Source organism: Urocitellus parryii, chromosome 2 (genome assembly GCF_045843805.1).
Source record: "Urocitellus parryii isolate mUroPar1 chromosome 2, mUroPar1.hap1, whole genome shotgun sequence".
Lineage (NCBI taxonomy): Eukaryota > Metazoa > Chordata > Mammalia > Rodentia > Sciuridae > Urocitellus > Urocitellus parryii.
In genome coordinates this window covers 69,576,132-69,597,640 of record NC_135532.1, presented here as the reverse complement: position 1 = coordinate 69,597,640, position 21,509 = coordinate 69,576,132, and the positions used below count along the sequence as shown (strand labels likewise).

The 21,509-nt window shown below is 38.7% G+C and overlaps 1 protein-coding gene across 1 annotated transcript in view; it reads right to left on the bottom strand.

Moving 5' to 3' along the window:
- Positions 1-21,509, bottom strand: part of Scel (sciellin) — a 117,812-nt gene that overhangs the window by 77,975 nt on the left and 18,328 nt on the right. Inside the window, exons 8-13 of the mRNA XM_077795479.1 lie at positions 11,986-12,066; positions 9,595-9,660; positions 7,726-7,788; positions 3,940-3,984; positions 2,736-2,795; positions 2,377-2,436 (exon numbers count right to left, since the gene is read on the bottom strand). Coding sequence (XP_077651605.1) covers positions 2,377-2,436; positions 2,736-2,795; positions 3,940-3,984; positions 7,726-7,788; positions 9,595-9,660; positions 11,986-12,066 — 375 coding nt within the window. The remainder of the gene's footprint in view (positions 1-2,376; positions 2,437-2,735; positions 2,796-3,939; positions 3,985-7,725; positions 7,789-9,594; positions 9,661-11,985; positions 12,067-21,509) is intronic.

The window sequence follows — 21,509 nt, the reverse complement described above, 5'->3', positions numbered from 1 at the left end:
AAAGGCAGAGCAAGAGACAGAAAGAGGGCAGCTCTGTGCTCTGTTCAGAAACTCATATAACAGCAGCAGACTTTGTACAAGACTAAGACATAATTGGTGCCTAAAGAATTATAAGTTCTTGGCCAGATGCGGTGGCACATGCCTGTAATCCCAGCAGCTCAGGAGACTGAGACAGGAAGATCATGAGTTCAAAGCCAGCCTCAGCAACAGCAAGGTACTAAGCAACTTAGTGAGACCCTGTCTCTAAATAAAAATAGGGCTGGGGATGTGGCTCAGTGGTTGAATGCCCCTGAGTTCAATCCTGATACAAAAAAAAAAAAAAAAGAACTAGAAGTTCTTAGAAATATTTAATTCAAATGGCTCTGCTCATGATGCAAAATTCTCAAGATATCTTGATATAAGAGTCCAACCATTACTCAGATACAACTGAATCAACTTCAAAGTTAAAGTCCCTCCCAGGTCTCAGGTTTTGCTTCTTGGAGAGAGGTTTGGAGGGAGGTGAACTTCAGTCTATACAGCAAGATGTTGACTTATTTAAGTATGAAAATCATTCATAACAGAGTGAAAATCAATTGGTCAACATTTTAAATCTAAATAGTTGGAGGATTTAGTCAAGCAATTTCTTCTAAAAAGTTTAAGGGTGTATTTAAAGGTCTGAAGTTCCCTTGAAAAGTTGAAATAACACTATTATGGCTCCGGTATACTTTGTGTAAACTGGCACATGGAATAAAACTTTCATACATCAAAGACTAAAAATCATTAGAGAATATGAAAGCTGATCCTTCAAATTCCCCAGTTGTTAAACTGCCATTTCCTTCTGTCTGATTTCACTGTGGTAAGACTGTTAACATTGTAAGTTCTTTCACTATTAGAAAGAAGGTGCAGTGACAAAGGCCTGTCATACCAGCAGCTCAGGAGGCTAAGACAGGAGGATCATCACTTTGAGACCAGCCTCAGCAACTTATCAAGGCCTAAAGCAATTTAGGAAGACCCTGTCTCAAAAATAAATTTTTTTTTAAAAAAAGGGCTGGAGGTGTGGCTGGGTGGTTAAGCACCCCTCCAAAGAAAGAAAGATGTGGGGAAGATGGAAAAAGAAATAGGACTCTTGGACTCTTTTTTTCCTATGCTGACAAGATCTTTATTCCTGCATTAAAATTTAGTTGCTATCAAGTTATTCTAGTTATGAACACTTCTTTCTCTTTCATATCCCCAAAAATGATCCTCCTGAGATGTTCTTCCTATTTTTCTTCCCATTTACCACCAGTTTTGTGGAATTTTCCAAACTCTGTTTTTAAATATCTAAAAACTTTCTCTCTTCCTATAAAACTCATAAAACCCCTCAAAGAGAATTGACTTCTTCCACCTTCATCTAGTCTCCATTTAAAAATCACCTGTGATGAGTTGGCACATTTACATGAAAAATGTTTTTATCAAGCATCCTGTGTCTGTGTGCTTGTTACTGCCACACTTTCCATCATACAGACTCTGTTCAGAGTTCAGTATCAGAAAGAATTGAGAACATAGCTGCCAAGATTGACTTGGAAAGTGAGAATACCATTCTATACACAGATTGGCACAGATAAATGGTTTTTAAAAATAACTGTGACAATAGAGATGATTATCATGTTAGGAAGGCAAATAAAAATGACTAACCAAATACAAAGGAAACAACAATTTGGGGGGAAAATAGTAGAAACCTCCTAAATCCTTACCCTTTGTCATTCTTGACGGCTCTGGGATTTTCTTTAATGAAACTGTCAAGACTTTGGTTTCTTCCAACATGAAAAAGGATGTTAATAATTAAAGTTAATCTTATAGTAGTCCAGTATATTAATCTCTCAAATGCTGCTAGTTTAGCTACTGATCATGCATTAACCCATTTTGTGATACAAAATAAATAAAAGCATGGCTTTGGGCCTTAAGTTATTTACAAATACATCTATATACATATACATTTGAAGAGCTACTAAGATTCCAACTTGGTACAGCTGGAATCCACGTTTTAAAGACTTCAACATTGAACAGCTATACCCCCAGAAACAGTCTTATAGTAACTGTATTTAATTCATAAACAATGCAATGGTTTTCTACTTGTAATAGCCAGTTGGGTTTCTTTCACTTTTAGAATCAAAGGGAACTTGGAGATCAGCCAGGTCATAGCCCCTAGTTTATGGGTTGAGGAAACAGAGGTCCCCATGGTCACCCACATTGATGCTGCAGGCAAAGCCAGCACTGAGACTCCCACCCTCTCCTGACTGTGATCTAGGGCCTATTCCTCCAGCCGGCCTGACCCTTGCCCTGAGCAAGAGGTCTCCCCCAGAAAATAGTAGACATACTAGGACCCAACCAAAGCAGCCTGTCTTGATCAAATCTCACCCTTTGCCACCTTTGTCCATCAAAGTATTCACATAGATGAGACTCTCAAGACTTTTGGCTCTGTAAATACAGAGAAACTCAAAAATAAAAACTGCACTCTGAAATTAAATTGTGTGGTATCTTGAAAGGTCAAATACAATAAACATTCTCCATAAATTGCTCATTCACTCCCATTGAATGGAAGAGTAAAAATCCTTCCGGGCAATTGTATCTGAACTCAATGTACAATGCAGAGAGCACTAGCCCATCTGCTCATGCATTTCCATGTTAGAGGATCAACTCCCTTCCAGATAACATGTAAGGAGTAAGACAAGCAGTCTGGGAGATAAGATTTTCGGATCAGAGACAGATGGGCTTACCTTTTCTCTGTTTGCTCAGCCTTTGGGGTTGCTCTGAAGAGACCATCAAGACCTTGATTCCTTTAAACATATTGATGTAAAAAAAAAATCTCAGCAGTAATAATGATGAATGCTTAACTTTAAAATATAAACATAGATTGGTTAAAATAGGAAATAGAAGCTGGTTGGAAAAGATGAACCACAATTCTTTAAATTGCTTTATTCCAAACAGGTATTTTCACTCAAAATTAAATTGTAGTGAAGCTTCGAGAAGATGAATTAAAAGACATAAACTGGGGGTCTGCCAGCCACGATAGGTTCATGAATGCGTTGCTTGGATATATGAAGTATTTTCTTTTTAAAAAAATTTTTTTGTAGTTGTAGATGGACTATTTGTTAACTTTTATGCAGTGCTGAGGATCAAACCCAGTGCCTCACACGTGCTAGGCAAGCACTTTGCCACTGTGCTACAGCCCCAGCCCAAGTATTTTCCTTTTCATGTGAGCTAGTGTTTACAGGGATGGTCATGATCCTAAATTTTCAGAATCTCCTGAAAATGTCCTGCAAGAGTGGACCCAGATTGCCTGTGGTAACCCTTAGCTGAAACTGAGAAGTCAAACTGGTGCTTTTAGCAAGACATTCACCATTTTTGACTTGGTTCCACCACTACCTGTATCATACAGCCAGTCACCTCTGGCAGCTGCCTGTCTGAAACTTCCTCTCTTTGTAAATGAGAAAACTGAAAAGTGGCAAATTTCAGTGACTTGTCAATAGATCATTACTGTCTAGAGCCTGATACGAAAATCTTATCTCACAATCCTCTGACTGATTCATTCATTTGACTTTTTAAAAAATTTTCTCCTTTTCTTTGGTCCCTGCTGACTTAGTTTGTTAGCATACAAAGTAACAGAGAGATAACTAAAATGAAATACACCCTTTCTGCCTCCATCGTAAATTTTTCTTTCAACGTAATTTAAGTTTTACAACTATAAATGATCCAAGATAAAGAGATAATGGTAACAAGGATATTATGGGTTTTGAAATGGTTAAGCTAAAAGCATTCAGCAATCAAACCAAACTCTGTGTATATAGAGCATATTAATATTTCAGTAAAAAAAGTGGTTATTTATATAAAGCATATGGAGTATGAAAATCAAAGACACTTTGTATCCAATGATAGGATTGAAGGCTGAGAATAAATAAAGTCTTAATTTTTAAGTCTTACCTATTCAAGCTTTTGTTCATTTTGATGATATTATCCAATTCTTCACTTTTTGGAAAAGAAAAAGAAAACTCATATTAGTAAAAGGCTGCTCAGAGTTGATGGGTAGATATACCTTAAAATAACTCAGTTCTCTGAAATGCAATATGTATCCTACCTTGATCACCTGCAAAACTCCTGTTTAATCTTCAAGGCTCTCCTTAAATGCCACTTCCAAGGTCCTAGTCCCTAGTCCTCCAACTGACGGAACTTCCCTACGTTTTTGGAATAGTTACAGTATTTGGAGTTTGGGGCATCTCCTTTAAGGGGCTTCTGTTGATTATACTTTGTATTATAGCAACCGCACACTTGCCTTATGTTAGTGTCCCTGCTCCTACATACACACATCACTTGAAATTTAGAACTGTATTTTATACGGCATCCTCTTCAGTTTTTAATACTGTGCTTTTACGTAGATCCTTAATACACATTTTCAACTGAATCAACAAAGACAGGTGCTGACTCTAGATTCTGTCCCTGCATGAAGTATCTGCACATGGAGTAGCTATGGAAGACGCTCACTCATCTGTAAGTCTGGCTTCTATCTGGAATTCTACTATTACCCATCTAGGTCAGTCAGCTAAAAGTGCTAGCCAGTGCTAGCCGTATCTGAGAACTGCAAAGTTCTGGTTGTTTTAGGAGCAACCTATTTAAGCTAAAATCCTGGGTTCAGGAATTTCCCTAAAATCACACAAACTCAGTTTTCTTCCTCAGGTAGGTAGCCTGGGGAGGGTTGTTCCCAAGAGTGCCTGACTTGCTTCCTCCGGCACATTCCTCCTCACACTGTGTCTTCTCCGGAACTTTTCTCTCCCTCTTCTACCCATTTCTCTTGCCTTCCTCATTTAGTTTCTCCATTCACAAATCTTGGTTCCTCTTCTCTCTCCTCTAAACTTGCACAGTTTCCCAAGCATTCTTATTGTCCCGATTTCTTCCTGAGTCACCTCTGGAGTTAGGGTTAGGGTTAGGGTTAGGTGATGACCAGGAGTCCGTAAGAGCTGGTAACTTGTAGTTACACATTAAATCTTCCAATTCAGAGACACCCACATTCCAATCTGGGATTCACCAGTCATTCACTGGTGACCCTGGGTGAGTTGCCTCAACTCTTGTTGGATCAATTTTCCCATCTGTAAAATGAGAATGCTAACTGTATGTATATCAGATAAAAATGGCTAAGTTAATGAATATAGAGTGCTTAGCATGATGCCCGGCAAGTCATAAATTCTCAATTAATTCTGCCACCATAATAAACAACATTCTATCAATTCTAGATGGTTCATGTAGTAAATGTTTTCTATATTTATTTATTAACTGAATTTAGAGACATCAAGACAATGTCATAGCTTTGCAGTGGCTAAGTCACTTTGTGCAGTAAGATGCCTAGCATAACACTTTTGCCATAATAACTGCCAAAGGCAATCCTTGTGGAGACCCTAAGAATATGTTAACAGCCATCATATAGGGGAGGAATTTCACATAATCTTATGTATTTAATGATAGGACTGAAAGCTGAGAATAAATATCGAAATACAAAAGTTGCTGACACTGACCAAAAAAAAAAAAAATTGATTAGTGCTCTATCCTTGTGTGGGACAAACACCACATCAACCCTAATATGGTGTCCTGTTATTTTTTCTGGCTCAAAATTTTACCTGCCAACTCTGAGGATGTGAATCTGCTCATGTCCCAAGGAAAAGAGCAAAGCTAAGAGTCCTATAACTTTTGTTCCAGACCATTCTGACTGGCATGAGTCACACTGAAGAGATTCTCAGGATTCGGGGTTGCTTGTGTTTATCTGAAGAAGATTAGCATAAACCATGAGAAGATACTCTGTGGTAAATTAAATAAAATGGAAACTATATTCTACATAAAAAAAAAAAAACTTGAGCTTTCAACATGACTGTCAATCAATGAAAGCTTTGGCTATTCAATTTCACCATTGCATTTGCAACAAATTAAATGCCCTTAATCAGATAGCAGTAACATTTAGTCCACAAAGAGCTGCTGGAATAAATAACACCATTTCTATTCCCTCTGGACAGCCTGTAGTACATTGTCCCCGGTGCTTATCAAAGCAACGACTTCTCTATGAGATGAACGTGTGTGGCTGAGAAATTTGTCCATTGTGGCTTGGAGGCAGAGACAGGAAAGTCTGCTGTCCTCATTGTTTTTCTTTGATTAATGCCAAACCACCATTTCCTCTTGGCATCACTCACTTATCTCCTCCCAAATGTCCCCATCGCCCACCCCAAAATTGTTCAGTCCCTACTGAAAACAAAATATCCTCCACACAAAGTAAATTAATAGAATGAGAGCATCAGGAACTTAGACGGGAGAGGAAATGGACATAAAACATCCAAATCCTTTCGACAGTCTCCATGTGGCTGCAGAGTGCCTATGGGCTAATGAATTTATAGAGAAACACCAAGTGTCACTTTGTTTCTTCTCTTCAGTTCTTTTGACTGAGACAGAAATCTCTAGTAACATTCTTATCATTATTAACTTCTATCCAACAAGGAAAAATATTGTGGGTTTGCAATTTAAACAATGGAATATTTGAACTCTAGGGTGTCTCACTGCCCTTCATGATTTTAACACAATCAGCTATAAAGACCTCCTTTGGACAAAACAGTGTGACAGACACTGAAAATCACATCTGGCAAATAAGACAGCATATCTGCCCTGAAGATTATGGGATAAGAGGGAGGGGACCCACTTACACAAATAACATGGAACAAGAGCAACTGTTATGAGCTTTGCAAACTATGAACAGTGGGGCTCCAATCTCTTGGAGAGGCAGAAGTCACATCTCACTGGATCACTCAGAAAAGAATTCACAGGGGAGGTGGTGTTTGATCTGGATCTGGAAAAATAGTAGGACTTGGATGGACTGAAATGGTGACCTTGAGGCTAGAGAAGACTGCCACATGGAGGGGATCCCTAAACCAAGGCAGAGTATCTGGGGATGCTGTAAGATAGTGGTCCCATCTGCTACTGAATATAGGATTAACAACATAGGTGAAGTCAGAAGTAACTCTGAAGCATCAGACTTGGAGCCAGGTTAAGCAACAGCATTGAATGAGTTTGTATGTAATTAAATGGGTGATGGGGAGCCAGGACAGTAGTTGTATGAGCAAAAACTTAATAGAAAAAAAAATCTCTGGCTCTGATGGGCAGTCATGGTTCAGAGGCAGGAGAGACTGAGTAGCATAAGTAAATCTGACCAACCACTCTAACCACTATGCAGCAGTCGATGAGGGATTGAACTGGGAGAAACCATCAATGCAGCGGAAGCATTTGATATTTAATTCATACCTGTCTATACTACATGAAGGGGGTAAGGGATGAAATAATCAAGAATGATTTCACAAAGGAGAGCCTACAGAAATTAAAGAACAGAAGTCAGGAAATAGCACCTTTGGGAAGGAAATTGAATACAGCCTAGGACATCTTAAATGGGATGTTGGGGAGACTGATAAGTAGAGATCTGGGCCAACAACATAAATAAAGGACTGGAGATCTGGAATGAGATGTGGTGGCTGAGGTCATAAGAACAGGTAAAGTCAGCAGAAGAGGAAGCAGAAGAGTGTCCATAAATGTCACCATCATCTATTATTCAATTATTCTTCTTTGCAATCATACTTAATAAAAAGCTCCGAGGTTTTGTTCATGTTTGGACATTTTCAAGGTACTGGCGAGGTGTTTTTGACACAAGGCATTTTGACACAGCTTGTGAGCTCTCAGACCACTCACCCCTTGTCAGTTTTCCCCATTGATGTGGCCACCTTGTCGATGTTACCGCGATGATCCTGACTCCTTCAAACAATGGGAAGAGGCACAGGTCAATGGCAGTGGATTGAGCTTTGAAGGAGCTAACATTTCTCATCTGTTTCTAGTGCAGAAGTTGTAGTACATGTGTTGTTCAGGAATTACTGACTTGAACAGAATAACAAAACAGTGCTATCATATCAGCTCACAACACACACACACACACACACACACACACACACACACACACGTCTGTAGCCTACGCAATGTCATTTCACCTAGGTGCTGGAAATCCCTCTATTGGTTCTCAAGCTCCATACTTTAAAAAGGACATATAAAAGAAAATGCAGTTACAGCACAAGGAAAAACAGAAGCCAAGTTCAGAAGTCTTTCTTCCAGATCCAAGGAGCAATAACCAACAGGTCTGAACAATTAATGAGTCTCTCAAACAGGGTGAAAATATCTGTCATCTCAGCATTTCAGAGGGGAAAGAAAAGACACTTAAACTATTGGTAGAAGCACCTGAGACACAAAAGGCTTAGATCCAGGCTGACCTCCCTAGATCATGGAAAGGAATAATTTAGTCCTTATAGTTTCACCTATAATTAAGACCTGCATTTTCACAAATGTCTCATAGAGGGTTAATATGGTTGCATGAAGAAAAAAAATGTTCTCATCAACTAAGTTTAGGAAATGTAACCTACTTTAGGTGATTCAAATTTCACACAGGCATGCTGAAGGTTCTAGAAAGTCCTAATCAAGAGAACACTATGTCATTGTTTCCTTGTGTACTGGACCATTCAACTCTTTCTTTCCAGAAAATGCATTGACATCTGTGTCAAAGGGAACACAGTTTAGGGAAATGCAGAGAGTTGCACTTTAAGTTCCTAGGTGCAAGGAAAAGATGATTCTCCGAAAGGTAAGGTATCTGTGTGGTGGGTGTCTCAAACCTGACTCTTCTGAGCATCAAAGGAGAGATAATACTGAAAAAAAAGTTTATAAATTGGAACTTTAAAAATCTCTCAAAAAATTATTTACTGAAAATTGGTTTACGATGTTGAAGTACCTATAAAAATGGCATTGTTCAAAAAGTATTTTTAAAACCAGTATTTTTTTTCCTTAAAAAAAGAAAATAAACAGACAAGATACAATCTAGAACACATGTTAAACTAGACAGGATGTGCAAAACAATAGGTGTCAATCAGGACTGTCCTGGAGATGCCAGGCATTTGGGAAATGCCACCCTACCCAAGGGAATCAACACAATTTGTGAGCCTTTTCCTTAAGCTGCAGGGCGAGCTGGACTTGACTTTCTATCGCAGATACTACTAAAGCTCTTGTAGTACAAGTTTAACCAAATGATATGTTTCTGCCTATTCATTCATATACCTGCACTAACTATGCCACAGACCTGGGGGCAAGTGCTGGGACTACCAAAGTGAACAAGCTTCAAGAGATTTGATCTGACTCTGTTACTATGCTCAAGACATTCTGGTTGTTTGCTTAATGTAAAGTTTAGGATTGAAATACAAGGATCAGGGGCTAGGGTTGTGGCTCAGTGGTAGAGCACTCGCCTAGCACGTGCAAGACCCTGGGTTTGATCCTCAGCACCATGTAAAAATAAATAAATTAAATAAAGATATGTGTCAACTACAACTAAAAAATACTTTAAAAAAAAGAAATACAAGGATCAAAATTCTGTAAGTACTATGAAAGCATTTATTATCAACTATATTAAAGCCAACAGAAAAATTAATTTTATCTTTTATTATTGTTTCATATTTTTGGAGTGTACTAAGAAAGCATATTTTACCACTGCTACAATTATATCTGTATAGACAGAGATCATTGTACCTTATATTTCTTTCAACAGATCTGCTGGTTTCCGTATAGACACCTGGTTTAGGTGGACATATCTGCCTGTATTTAAAGATAATGTCTGTTAGGTAAGGAAACATTTCTATGTTAAATTTAAATTTAACAGAAGGAAATATTTGTGTTCAAAATGAGCAGTATATGTTGGAATCATATTGCTACTTAACATAGCAAACTCTACCCTAGCTCTTTGGGTTGGCAGCAACTCAACTATTTCCTGTTTGAAAGTTTCTAGAGAGTACAAAAATACATATAATATTGATCAAATTATATTGTTATATCATGTGCATGTATGAATATGAAACAATAATCCACTATTGTGTATAATTATACAACACCAATAGAAAAATGAAAAAAATATAAAGACTCCAATATACTAATTTTATAATTTCACCTTGTTTTAATATATTTTGTACAACAAGGTGTGTTTAGAAATATCTGTTCTACATATGTTCATGTTCACTCTTTTGGTCTCTGTTCGTCAAAGCACTTTCATACATATCTCCATTAGATAATGAAATAACATTTTAAAATATTAAGAATATTTTTTTGTTATTAAGCATCAAAGGGATGGTGTTTTCCTTGAAGACTTATCCCATCTGATAACTGTCAAGAAATACATTTGCTTGGACAAGACAGGAAATAAGTCTCTATTTCAAATGCAACTACCACAATGAGAATGGCCCCATTGAGCTGACAGCATCAAATTTTACAGTGCTAGCTTCTGTCACAATTTATGACATCAGGCTTTTCTCTGCTCTTCTAAGTATCTGGTTGACCTACTTATACACGCTTGCTTGCTCTCAAGGAGCTGTATTCAACTATTTTTTGTTCTCCTGAGGACATGTGTTAATTACATAGGAAACACTTCCCTTTCATATTCTTTCATTAAAATCATCTTGCTGTGATTAAAGTAATCAGCCTTTAAAAAAAACATGCAAGTTGTCCCAATTTTGTTTTTCAGATCATTTATGGAAGAAAAAGATTCGAGTAGTAAAAATTGACTAGACCCATTCCTGTGAAATTTAGCTTCTTTGGAAAATCTAAAGTTAACTACGTGTTGCTGATTTTTAGATTAGAATTTAGGTGGTACAAGGCAATTTTCTTTGGGTTTTTAAAAAATCCTATTTACATTAAGATTTAATTGCTCAATACTTCTTTTACATAAGAGTAAAAGAAAAATAATCGGGTAAGAGAAAAAGCCTGAGAAGCTGTTTTAATGGGACAATTATAACCATTGAACAAATGAAGAGTTACACATCTAATCCATATTATTAACTGGTTTGTTGGATAGATATTCTCTTAACTCATTAGAAAATATACATGCTCTCATCCTGAGGGCAAAATTTCAAAGATCCGGTGGAATTCCACTGGAGAGAAGTTCAGATCTGGAGTTTTAACCCAACAGGATGAACACCTAAGGTGCTTCATGGTGGGCACTTCCAGCCAGTCACCCTCTTACTGAAGTTCTGCAGGTGTGACTTTTTGAAGAACAGCTCTACAATTGTGTCTTACATGGTGTCAGAAAGATCACCATCAAAAAGCAAAAATACTAAAGAATCAAAGGCAAGTCTAATGTATTCAGTCTTCACTGATATCATTTTTAATCTCATAATAATAATGGAAATGTGGAATGCAGGTTTTGAAAAATGGTTCACGATTATTAAGCAATTGAACAGGAAGACTTGGGAAGATTTTAAATCTCTGAATATGTTTCTAATTATTAATTACAGAGTGACAGGTTCACATGAAAAAGCGTCTCTGTTTTTTCTGCTTCAGAGACAAGTTATTACAAATATTTTTCAAATTTTTTGAGAGTTTTGAATTAAACTATCCTTCTTAGCTAAGAAAAAATAAAAGGCGACCCCAAAAGGTATTTCTAACATAATTGAGGATTTCAGTAGTAACACAAAGTTTCAAGGACATCTTTCATCAGATTATAGAGCTTCTTTCTAATGGGAAACTTAACTAGGAGTAAATATCAATCAAATATGTATACATATAGTTTAATATGGTTTATAATTGTATATGTATATAATATATATGCCAAGTACATACATACATCATTATGTGAATATTAGAAGCTAACATATAAGAAGCCTAAGCACAAATACATGAACATGAATATATTGTTCCGTTTTTATCTCGAAAGTGCATCTCCATAAGACAAGTAATAGGAATTAGCATTCAAAAGCAAACATAAATACACAAGCATGTTAACAGATAAAATCAGGAAAAGTTCCATGTGCTTCACTTGTGAATGTGCATGCAAAACATCCTCACCTCTGGCACAAAGTGGATCCCAGATCATTTACTCCCATTTCCCTTGAACTTCATTTTGGCAATAAAGTCTGCAGTGCCAGTTCTTACCTATTGTCTGGTCTCAGCTGGTTAGGAGAAGGAACAGGAGATCTGGGCTTTGGAGGTATTGGAGGGTGAACAGTTGGGTCCCTTTAAAACAGAAAATGACAGTTCATTTTTTATGGAAACATGGTGTATTTTAGCATCTATTAACCTAACACATCTACTTCCTGCATGAAAACATCTCTTACATCTTCTAATCCCCTCCTGTGAGGGCCCTGAGAGGTCAGCATCCATGGAGCCCAAATGCATATTTCAAATATGCATTTTTAAAAGGTTCACTCAATCAGATTTTTTGAAACTTTCTCTTCTTTAATTATAGTTTGAATTATAATATATTCTTTAAGTGGCATAATACTTCACTAGTCTATCTAGCTCAAGTCATGGCATTTTGAGTCAGTAGCTCATGAATGTAATGAAGGGTTCTTGGGCCTTGGCATATAAGCTTCTTTAGGAATTATATCAACCATCAGACTGCTATGGAAACAGCAAGAAAGGTTTTCAATTTCACAGACCTCAAGGTAAAGTTGCTTTGAAGCTTTTAACTGAATCGAACTTAAATATTGTCAGCACAAGCCAGTTTGATGTTTGCAAAGTATAAAATATACTGTTGGCCTAAACTTTCCAATGAAGTACCAAAGTAGTCTCTGAGTTAGCATGATTTAGTGACCTAAGAACTGGAGACACACAATTACATGTATATTTTCAATGGAGTCAGCTCCTTTCCAAGGGCATGTCACTACCCCTACCTCCCACACCATCATAACCATGTTCTCTGTTGTCCTCAAGATAAACTCTGTATCCAATAAAAGTATCCATGTCTCTGGACTCCAAGGATCCTCTGGCTTCTACCAGCATGCTAGGTAGTCAGACTCTGGAGTCAGTCTGCCTGAATTGCCAGCTGTGGGACAGTGGGTTAATCTAATGCTGTTTGTTCATCTGTAATAATCCTTCTAATAGGATTATTGGGGTGTTGTCAGGACTGAATGAGATCATGCTTTCATTCAACAGCCACTTATTGGTAGCTTTCTATGTGCAACACACTCTAGGAGATGGACAATGTTCCTGTCTACAAAAGATTTTCAATATACTTCTAAGTGTGTATCAGAGAGAGAAAAGAGTTATGTAGAAAAATAAATGTAGTAAGGGGATAGCAACAGATAGAGCAGGGGTAGCAACACTGTTTTATTAAGAATACAGCACTATTTGTCTTCTCTGTAAGGTGAAATGTGAGCTGAGACTTCCAGGGAATGATGGAATGCACCCTGGAGATATCCAGAAGAAGACCATATAAATATGGCCACCATCATCTTGGAGATGGTATTTGCTGCTTGAAACTGAATGAGATCACCAAGGGAGTCAGTATAAGCAGAGACAAAAAGAGGGTCAATGTTTGGGCTGTCAGCTCCTACAGTATTTGGAGGTCAAGCCTAAGAGTAGGAAACATCAAAAGAGCCCAAAGAGGAGTGACCAAAAAGAAAAGAGAAATAGGAAGGTGTGGTATCTTGAAAGCAACTGAGAGAAGAGTTTCAAGGAAGGAGTAATTGGCACTGTCCGATGTCACTAATAGACCAAAAACACAAGGACTGGAAAATCAGCATGGTTTTGACAACATGATCATCATCGATAACCCTGATATGGGCACTTTGGGTAGAACATGGTGCTGGACAAAAAAACATAATAGGAGTATGTTATAGTTTATCTATGAAGTGTCCCTCCAAAGCTCATGTGGGAGACAGTGCAGAAAATTAGAGGTGAAATCATCAGTCTATGACAGCCTTAACCTAATCAGGGCATTAATCCTCTGATATGGATTAACTGGGGGTTAACTGACAATAATGGCTCAAATGGAAGGCTTTGAGAGGCAGGATGACATCACACTGGGTTAGGGTCAGGGGTACAGAGTCTGTGAGAATGGTCCTGCCTGGAGTTTCTATAGAGATCCACAGACATGAGCATGGAAGACATGATGGAATTTGTCTTGACGACTCTTTGGTAGTGTGCAGTGGTGAGGCTTTTGGGGGGAGGGTGGATGTACGGTGGGGCAACAGTGAGTCTCCTGGCTCTTATGTTGATGGTGGCTCTGAAGCCAGAAGAAGAGCAGAGAACACTGGTATAATTTGCTTGGAAATAGTTTCCCCCTACTGGCTTAGTGTCAGATTCTATAGTTAGAGGCTATTTTGTTTGTATTGAAAACATCTTTTTTTTTTTCTCAAAAAAAAAAAATCCCTGTGTTGGGTATATGTGACAAGTGATAACCTTTAGTGTATCTGTGTGTCTTAGCTGATTCAATGTTTCCCTGCCAGAAGCAGAGGAAAAGCAGAAGGAGGTGGTCCATCCTGAGTGATAATCAGGCTGCAGCACAGGGCACTGGATATCCGAGGACAGACTAGAGAGGGTAACAAGATGGGAAGGTAGATTACCGAAAGGAGAAAGAGCAATGTTAAATGTTAGAACATCTAAGGTCTCAAAGAGGTAGGTAAATATTGATGGGGTGGGTCTGGGAGGTAGAGATGGATAGAACAGAAGGAGATCTGGGATGGTCTGAGGAGCACTTGGGGAAAAAAAAATACTGGTTGTGAGGTTGTGAAGACCAGGGAAAGCAGAGGAGGATCCTTAGTTCCAAGGTGTCCATGTACTGGACAGGGTCAGGGCACAGGCAGTGCCACTTGACTTCAGTTCACCTCCAGGACCTCTCCTGGGCCTCTCTGCAATGATAGCCACAGATGACAGAGCCCAAGCCTGGGGTGGGGGTAGGGGATGAGAGGAGTCATTCATACTGTGCCAAGAGCAGGAGGCAATGCCAAGCAGGGGATTAAAATGCCAGCAGCAAGCAGGAAGCTGTGGCCTGGGGTGTTTGGAAGAGAAGGAAACAAAAGACATTTATTGGAGTGATCCTGATTGAATTCCGCTTGAAGACATGATGTTTAAGCTGGGGTGAGGTGACCCCAGCTCTCCCTTCTGTCCTCCCCCACCAGGCCTTTGTGGGATCTCTGCCACCACAGTAGTGGCTAAAATTGTAAAGAACAGCTTTGAGGAATGAAAAGGCAGTTTTCACAAGAAACATATGACAACTTGCAGATTGTAGTACAAAGACCAGAGCTAAAAGAAATATCAGCATGAAGAAAGCTGAGTATATTACTTCATTTCCACAAGCTGCTGCAAAGATCACTTCTTTCCATTTTGTCTTCTTTGGATAACATGCTTGGCTCTGAGACTAGTCCAAGTCTGACTTTGCAAACATTTCTACAACTGCAACACAAGTCTAGGCTCCGCCAAGAACAATTGACCCTCATATTTAATGATGAGTTTTGTTTTTACTTTTCATTGTACTGAGCTTTTATATTCCACAAATAGGATTTTTATTCCATCAATGGCAAAGGAGATGGAACTGATATTGATGTGGCCTCTGTACATACCAGCTTTGCCAGGATCTCATGTACATTACTTTATTTGATCCATACATATAACTTTTGGGGTATGTATTATTTTTTTAACTGGGACTCAAAAAGTTGGGTCATTTGCCTCAGCACATATAGTTAATTAGTGACTCCAAGTTTCAAGCTAGTCATTCCAATATCAAATCTCATGCTATTTGTGTACATTATAACCAGTTCTCTTCCAGGTATTTCAAATGCATATCTATTATAAATAGTTTGCTATGAAGTAGTTCCTCACCTAAGGAAGGAGCCGTTGGCTCAACAAGCACTTATTCCACAACTGCCCAATTACAGACAGCAATGGATGTGCAAAACTGGGCATTCATGGTCTAGAAAACATGACCCATCCTTTCAAAGAACTTGTATAATGTAAGGCCTAGTTCAGAAGAATGGTTATTGTAGTGAAGACTCACTTTCTAGCAGCTAGAGACCATTTCCATCAGTCATAAGCACAGTCACGGAACATGTGCTGGACCAGAATCCCGGAGACTTAGCTTCCAGACTAGCTGGGCCACCAACTCTCTGTTTGACCCTGATAAGGAAGCTGATTCCCTCTGAACCTCTGCTTCTTTATCTTTAAAAGAAAGAGATTGATGCAGATCTGTGGATGGCAAACCACCACGTGACCACAGGAGGGCAGAATTATTGCGAAGACTTCTTGATCTGCAAAGCCCTGAGCGCAAGTTAGACACTAAATACCTGGATATCCACATACTATACTTTTCAAATGTATGCAGATGCTGTTGTGGTTAATAAAATTTAAATTTATGTTGAAGCTGGAAGAAGATACATCAACTTTAGTTGGTCCCAGGGTTCAGATTTGGTTGGTCATATATTAGAGACTTTGGTTATTCATATTTTAGAGACTTGGTCCTCAGTATTGCCACATTAAGAGGCAGTAGAACCTTTAAGACATGGGACCTAGAAAATGAACAGGTTATTGTTTTGCTGTCCTTAAAGGAGGTTAATGACAGAATTCTTGTGGGACTTCAGTTAGTTCCTGCAAGAGTGGGTTACCATAAAAGAGCAAGCCTGAATCTCTCAATGGTGTCCTGTTTGGCCAATCTACTTCTCCCTACTGCATGCACTCTCACCACTGTGACCTCTCACCAGAGGTGAACAAGTGGGGTTGCCTGATCTTGAACTTGCAGCCTCCAAAATTGTGAGCTAAATAAATCTCTCCTCCTTATAAATATGTATCTTTAGGTATTTTGTTAGAGCAAACAGAAAATTCACTAAGATGTTTGGTTAAGAGACATAAGGAACTTTTAAAATACTGCTTCTTAAGTCATAAATATTTTTGGCTCTTAGATGTTTTCTCAAAGACATAGCAAAACCAGTCCAAAGATTAGAAGATGAAACTGAAAACATTTTAGCATTAAAAAAGGAATCTACTCAAACTAGACCATTGACCTATAGGTTAAACATAAAACTGTAAAACTTCTAGAAGGAAATGAGGAAGAAAAATCTTTATGATCATTGGTTAGGTAAAGAGTTATTAGATATCACATCAAAAACATAATTCATTGAACAAAACTTAAGTTGGATTTCATCAAATTAACCTTTTGTTCTAAAGAATACATTGTTAAAAGACTGAAAATATAAACCACACACTGGAAGAAAATTTGTAAATCACTTATTCAACAAAGGACCTGTAAACAAACATTTTTGTTTAAATCCTCAAAACTCACTGAGAGGCAAAATAAACAGCAAAAATATAAGCAAGGCTGAGCGCGGTGGTGTACACCTATAATCCTAGAGGCTGAGGCAGGAGGATCACCAGTTCAAAGCCAGCCTCAGCAAAAGTGAGACACTAAGCTACTCAGGGAGACCCTGTCTCTAAATAAAATACAAAATAGGGCTGGGGATACGGCTCAGTGATAGAGTATCCCCCTACCAAAAAAGAGAAAAGAAAGAAAAATATAAGCAAAATATTTGAAAAGGTATTTCATGAGAGAGAAGACATACAGATAATAAATAAATGTATTTTAAAATTGCAATGTCATTTGTCTCCAGGAAAAAGCAAAGTAAAACCCATGATGAGATAAACTACACACTTATTAGAATGACTAAAATAATTTTTTAGGCTGTAACTACTAAGTGATGTTAAGGAAATGGAACAACTAGAAACTTCAGACTTTGCTGGTAGGAACACAAAATGAAACAGCTACTTTAAAAACATATTGGCAGATTTTTATAAAATTAAACATGCACCTATCATATGACCTAGCAATCCCACTTGTAGGCATGTTCTCAAAAGAAATGAGTACATATGTTCATATGAAGACAAGTATGTGAACATTTAAAACATCTTTGCAAACAACCAAATGTCTTTCCATCAGTGAATGGATAAATGAATTGTGTACATCCATGCAATGGAACACTACTCAGCGATGAAAAGGGATGAACTATTGATATACCCAGCAGTGGGGATGAATCTTACATGCATCATGCAGATTCAAAAGGCTGTAGAGTGGGATTTCACTTATGTGACATTCTTCAAATAGCGGAGAAGAGAGAGATTAGAAGACAAAGAAGTGCCCCCTGCTGGTTTTCCAGAATATAAGGAGAGTCTTAAGAAAAATGTTGGTCCTTAAATACTCCATCTCCCACTCCCAGTGCCCCATAGACCACACGGCCAGCATGTCTATCACCCATAGGACCCCACCCAGGACCTCCTGCCTCCCAGGGGCTCCTCGCTGAAGCCATCTTCCATTGCTCACCACAAAATGTGAACCTCCATTCCAAGTTAGTGTGTTCCAGTTCTGCCCAGTTATCACAGGAAAGAAATCAGATCTATGTCAGTGACATTAAGATCGACATTTGAACGAGCAGAGACAGCCCCTGTCACCTGCCAAAGTTTTCCTGATATTAACTGAAATAAAGTTGATAGAACTTAAGGCAATTGCTACTGAATGGTGAAAAAAAAATTTTTTTTTTCTTAATAGAACCATTTTGTTTTTATGGCTGGGGCAGGGCGATGTTTTTATCAGAGTCGCTGACTCTGGGTATCTGATCTCACAGCTTCTTCCTCATCTCTGGCTTTGAACCTGGTGCCTCTCTGTCCTGACAACCCCAAGGAGCTCCCCTGGCAGAGGTGGAACAAAGGAGGCTCTGAGGGAGGCAGGGGCTGTGGGTATCTGGGTTGGGCAAAGTAGGGGTGGTTTTCATTCATTGCTGGTTGAATGTATGAGTTACTTAAAACAAGTGTTAGGAGACCGGGGACATGTAGGTTGACCCTGTAGGACTGAGGAGACAGCAAGTTGTTGCTACAGGTTAAGATGTTCATTCTGTTCCAGCAATTTTCTTTGTTCTGCTCAAACAACAATTTCCAAAAAATAATACACCTTCGCCAGAACCGAAATAAATAAATCAATAATAAAAATGATACACCTTTACGACCGTTTAATGTTTTAATTATTTGGATGTTTCGGCATTTAGGTATGATTTTTAAACCACTGTTATGCTTTAACATTTTAGTGAATGTCAGAGAATCTTAAATGCTTTGACATTTTACTGAATGTCAGAGAGTCTTAATTTTTATAAAAGATTCTAATTAAATAACATAAAGATTTTTGTCGGGATAAAAATGAAACCTATGTTTGTATATAGTGTGGTATCAAACTTTATAGAGGACTTGGTACCAATAGAGTTAAAAAAATGTTATAGCAAAATTAGAAAGGTTACATTTTTACCATTTATAGTTACAGACAGAAAAATATAACTATAGTGCAAGGTTGCCATGGCAACTCCCTTCTCAATCGGGAATTTTTTTTTTTTTCCTGCTGTGACTCTACCAATCAGCTACTTGGAAGTGAAAACCACTGAAGAAGAAGAGGTGGAAACAAATAAGGATGAGAAATAATGATGGTATACAGGAAATATCTCACTATATGCTACTTCTCCTAGGTATGTGTCCATTATTTAAATTTTTACCGGCTTTATTGTTCTTCTAAAATCAGTATACTGGGTCACATTAATGAACATTTACACTGTTATCCAGGTCTTTTGGCTTCGGTGAACTGGGGATTGAATTCAGGAGCACTTTTTCACTGAGCCACATCCCCAGCCCTGTTTTGTATTTTAGTTAGAGACAGGATCTCACTGATTTGCTTAGCACCTTGCTAAATTGCTGAGGCTGGCTTTGAACCCACGATCCTCCTGTCTCAGCCTCCTGCTATGATTACAGGCCTGCGCTTCAGTGCCCAGTGACTTCGGTGAGTTTCTTAACTGCACCTTACGTGGCATCTTACCACTGCATCTTTAAGTCACCTAATGTGAAGTCAGAGGCATTTGAATGGGCCCAGATTTGATGGTGGGTTCTGATGTTGAAAAGGAGTTCAACGTGGATTCTCCAGAACTGAACTGTGACTTCCATCCCTCAGGTCTATCATCCCCAAGCCCAGAAAACGTTCTCACTCTTTTCGAGGGCCCAAAGACAAGGAGAAAGAGTTGAAGAGCTTGGCAGATTGAGACACACACTAGTGATTTCTGACAAACTGCTTTGTGCCAGGCTTTCTGACACTTCTTCAAATGAAGGAAGAGGGGAAGGGGAAACCAATCACTGGCTCTGACCTTCTGATAGTTTCCTGTGTTGACAACACTCATGCTTTCTTTGATAGATACTTCAGGATCTCTACCACAGGGTCAGAGCTCCAATTACATGTAACAGCACAGCATTAACTCCTAAAATAGAAACATGATATCTTGAAGAGGTGCTTAAGCCTTCTGCAAGTTATGAATGGACATCTCCTATAACATTTTATGCTAAAAAAAAAACCACATTTTTTTCTGCATGAAAATCAGGTTTGGAATTACTGAATTTCCTGCTACTACTAAAAATAACTGATAAAGAATGGATGCAGAGAATAATATCCTGTGATGATAGAAAGCCTATAGTGCTGCACATGCAGATACACTCAAACACAAGCACACACACGTGTACACACCTACACCCCCACACACTGATGCTCAGCCAAACTCTCTGGCATTAGAGCTACTTCTCCTTTCCCCATCCCTTCCCCTTTGCACCTCATTCCTTAAGATGCTCCTCAAGCACTGCGTCTTTTGAGTCTTCTATTTGCTCTATTGTCTGCTCTCCATGCCCCCACCTGCTCTGTGGCTCTCTCCATCCTCGTCAGCATAGTACCCCCAAGGACCACTTTCCGTAGGACCAACCTTCATATTTAGTGATCCTGGCTCACAGTGACTCTCTGATAGATTCCCTAAAATAGGAATCTAGAAAGTATATTCTTATCACATAGCTAGAGATTTACATTTGTTTTGGAGAGAAAAAAAAAGGAGTTCAACATGAAACAAACATAAGAAGGTTTCGGAGTTCACTTGACAAAAGAACCCCCTTGGCTAAGATTCATGCTAGACTTTGAAGGGTGCTCTGAAGTGGATTTGTGTGGTAGAGTCCACCTCCTACTCTACCTTCACCCTACCTGCCTCTCATTACACCTCTATTTACCAGGTAACTCAATAGCTATGGTCTCATTTTTTTTTTAGCTCCTCCTCCACCACCTGGCATGTAGACACACATCAAGATTGCACATGATTTTCTCATTTAACATTTTCTCCAGAGGTAGCTTTGCTCTGAATGTAATATATTTTAAGTCCCTGGATTTATCCCCAAATCAGGATCTCAGACACCAGCTCTTCTCTGAGCACATTCCACCCTTATCCCAAGGCATTTTTCATTGCTTGGGGATCACCTCCACAAGTGTACCCCTCCAGTATCCTAGATTCTAGCTGCTCAAAACAAGTGCCATGGTGGCTTCTTAAGACCTACTGTATAGTCCCCATCTGCTCCTCCCTATTCTGCTCCTATTTCTTCCTGCATTGACTGGTATATCACTATGCTTTAAAATCACCCTGGGCTTGAAAACCTAGCAACGCATAATTACTCTCCTTCCTCCAAATCCCATCCCTTTCTCAGGACCCGTCTTTCAAGTTCCATTAGAAGCTCTCCTATAACATCAGACCTAAAAGAGAAAGTGGATGCTCTTCTCATGACCCACAGAAGAGCTTCTGCTATGGTCATTTGTATACTCATGTTGTCCACCGTGGGGGGTTAGGGAGGGACCAAGC